At 40.8% G+C, this 3,538-nt stretch overlaps 1 protein-coding gene and 1 long non-coding RNA gene across 2 annotated transcripts; one reads left to right on the forward strand and one right to left on the reverse strand.

Moving 5' to 3' along the window:
- The first annotated feature begins 434 nt into the window (after nucleotides 1-434).
- LOC133720645 (uncharacterized) lies at nucleotides 435-1,184 on the forward strand. The gene is made up of 2 exons (XR_009851961.1): nucleotides 435-674; nucleotides 791-1,184. It is a non-coding gene; the product is annotated as an uncharacterized LOC133720645 (long non-coding RNA).
- A 159-nt stretch (nucleotides 1,185-1,343) lies between these two features.
- On the reverse strand, nucleotides 1,344-2,375 carry LOC133720644 (NADPH-dependent aldehyde reductase-like protein, chloroplastic). Its single transcript, XM_062147054.1, has one exon. The coding sequence runs from the start codon at nucleotides 2,237-2,239 to the stop codon at nucleotides 1,451-1,453; it is 789 nt and encodes a 262-aa protein (XP_062003038.1). The 5' UTR covers nucleotides 2,240-2,375; the 3' UTR covers nucleotides 1,344-1,450.
- Nucleotides 2,376-3,538: the final 1,163 nt, after the last annotated feature.

A 3,538-nucleotide genomic window follows, 5' to 3' on the forward strand; every position in this document is an offset into this window, starting at 1 on the left:
TACATTTGTTGCTGTGGAGTGCTTTGTTGATCAATTGGTTGCTCCAATCAAACCCACAGTTGGGCAGTACTTGGCCAAGTACCTTGTTGCCTGCAGTGGACCTGTGGTCACCAAATACTTGAACATCTACGTTGCTTACATTCTCAGCTACAAGACCAACATCGAGAATCTGTTGAAACAAGTAAAGAAGCTCAAGGCCGCAAGAGACTGTTGGAAATTTAATTAATTTAAATTAGATTAAATTCATTTGAATGAAAATTCAAATTACCAATTTTGATATATATGAAAGAAGTAACTGATCATCTTAGCCAAAGGTTATAACCTTTCAAACTAAACACAACGTGGAAGTTGTAGTGTAGAAAGGTATGACCTTTCAAATAGATGCATCAGACTCCTATATATACAGAACCAATCCCACCACTTTGAATCCAACTTTTGCATCAGAAAATTCATCCAGTATTCAAATAATTTCTGCATTTCATATTAGAGTTAAAAACAGAGAAGGTTCAAACACTACATTGGTTCGCCGTTTCTTGCTGATTAAAGTGCTTTCTCCGCAAGAAGAAAGATCGTTGTATCCTGGGAGGCATTCGCCATTACAAACCTTCAAGCACCAGTGAGGGGCGATTTGTCTTAAGGCTATAGAATCAAATTCTAGCCTCGATCTGTCAAAGGTTTTTCTAAGATTTCATACTTCAGTTTTCTTATATCGTATTTGTTTTGAATTACAGTGATTTCTTATAGATATACTGATTCACAATATAGCAATTTCCTAATTATTTTCTAACAGAGACATGGTGCGCCAAGCTGTCGAAGACGCCAAACAGAGGGGGCAGGTGGCAGTCAGAGCTGAAGTTGAGAAATGGCTGACCAGCGTGGACAGGCTCACCGAAGAGGTGACCAAATTCTTCGAGTACAAAGGTGATGCCAATGACGGCTGGTTTCGTTGGTTGTATGGCTTGTTGATGTCGCGATACCAATTGAGCAAGAAGGCAAACAAGATGATAGAGCATCTTGTTCAACTCCAAGCTGATGGAGCCTTTCTAATTAATTAGTACGTTATAGTATGTGTTTTTTGTTTGTGACTTGTTTCTTCAGCATGTGTTTTGTTTTAACTGAATGGTGTTTATGAAATAATTTGCGCACGGATTGATTGAAGATGTGATCAATGACAGTGTGAAAAATGAGTCCCGATTGATGTTCTTAAATGGAAGTTGAGAATTGCCTAGCTCTCAGCAAGCTAGGACCAAAACTGATGATGAATCTGTAAGTTGGAGTAGTCTAGACATGCACATCAGGATATATATAGGTGCTCCTTTCAGATTGAAGAAAAGCAAGCGATGGAGAATTAATAGGCATATTTTTGAATCCATCAAATCAGTTTTATTGGAACAAAACGTATCTTAGCAAGTACTAATACAACAGATGGAATTGGAACCAGAAATATATATCAGATGACAAATCCACCATTAACCCTAATGACCTGACCGTTGATCCACTCCCCTGCATCGCCGGCTAAAAATCCGACAACCTGGGACACATCGTGGGGCTGACCAAGGCGGCCAAGAGGGCAAGCATCCTTGATCCTGTTGATGGTCTCCTCACTTTTACCGGCGAAGAAGAGGTCGGTGGCAACAGGGCCGGGAGCAACACAGTTGGCAGTGATGCCGGTGCCCTTGAGCTCCTTGGCGACAATTTTGGTCATGGTCTCCACGGCGGCCTTGGAGGCAGCATAGGCGGCGTATCCGGGCATCAGTCCCCCAACAACGGAGGTGGTAATCATTATAATTCTTCCGCCGGCGCCGCGTGGGAGTCTGTTGGCGGCCTCTCTGCAAGCCAAGAAGGCCCCTTTGGTGTTGACATTGAATATGTTATCCCAATCCTGGACAAAGGTGTCGGCCAGAGACGGGTACTTGGAATCCAAGACGCCGGCGCAGTTGACCAGGATGTGGACCTGGGCACCCAATTCTTGCTCGGCTTTGTCGAAGAGGAGCTTCACCTGATCTGGATCTGAAACATCTGCTTTTACTGCAATGGCCGCCAACTGTGAGCTCTTGTTGTTGTTGCTGTTGCTGTTGAGGTGGGAGGCCAATTCGTCTGCCTGCTTGGAACTGGAAGCGTAGTTGATGACAAGTCTTGCGCCCAGGGAGTGGAGGTGGACAGCAATTTCACGGCCGATGCCACGAGAACCGCCGGTGACAATTGCCACCCGCCCATTCAGATTCTGAGTAGCCATCATCCACGACTCAACCTCGATCTACTGCTACTCATGGACGATTATTATCTATCTGGTTACTCGAGACATGCGTCACCACTTACATAGCCCGATTTGGTCCTTTTCATCACCCATGACGACTTATTACACCAAGTAGCAAATTTTTTTTTTTGAAAGGCATATAATAGCATTCCTTCCTTTTCATCCTCATTAGTTCCAAACTGCAATACGTCTCATGTTAGATTAAGAATTGCCTTTGGTCTCTTGGGGCCATCAGTTTCGTTAATCTCAAACTGCAAGTGCAAACTGCAATACGTGGCCATGTTGGAACTTTGTGATCAAAGACTGGGCCTTGGGCCTTGGGTCTCGGGCCCTAAGCACTTGAGCATCTTTATTTTGTTTTGAAAGAACAGACGTTATGTGTTATATCAAACTTAGGTGTAAAACTTAATTGTTCCAATACTCCGTTCAATATCTTAAAACATAAGTGAAAAACCTCAAAATCCTTAACAACTAGGTATGTCATATAACGTTTTATGAAACCATTTTTACAATACTGTTTTACGAAATGAAAATGAGAGACTGAACTACAAGTTTTTAAAATCCAAAAATGCATCTGGCAGAAGTATTTCATACACAAACTTGCAAAACCAAAATAATAAAAACATGTATAGTATCAAGTTTAGAGTTTATATCTAAAACTAGTCTTCTTCTTTCCTACACACTGATCTTTTTTTTTTTTTTTTTTTTTTTTTTTTTTTTTTTTCTGTTGTTAGTATTCCTCAATAATCATGTAAAAGATTGACTCGTCCCAATGAAATGATTCAGATTTGTAAGTAAATGCTCTCTTGGTTAGAAAATTTTGTGAAGTGATTGAAAAAGACGATAGCAAACCCCCATTCAAGGGGTACGTAGCAACAAAATAAAAAGGTATATCAGTTGCTCAAAGCTCCAAGTACCCTCCAAGATCTTGTCTCCATTTATATTTACACAAATTTTTTTTTATATATATTGTGCTTGTTCGTGATACTCTCTCTACAGTCTTTGATGATCTGGGTTCACTTTTCGGCATAGCACTTTTAGTACCCTAACTCAATTTGGTTTTGAAATAAATAGTGTTTAGTTACGTACTGAGACTTGCTCTTTTTCAAATCTACTGGTTGATGCTCTTGAGAAGTGTTCATGTTGATGTTATCTTGGAAAAGCTCTGCTTGATTGCTCTGTGTGTGGTAATGGTCTGTCTCATGCATCATCTCTGCTTGGTTCTTCTCAATTGTGTTTGCTAGAAAGTGCCGGTTACCTTGGTTCAAACATATACACTAT

The sequence above is a fragment of the Rosa rugosa genome, chromosome 7 (genome assembly GCF_958449725.1).
Source record: "Rosa rugosa chromosome 7, drRosRugo1.1, whole genome shotgun sequence".
NCBI lineage: Eukaryota > Viridiplantae > Streptophyta > Magnoliopsida > Rosales > Rosaceae > Rosa > Rosa rugosa.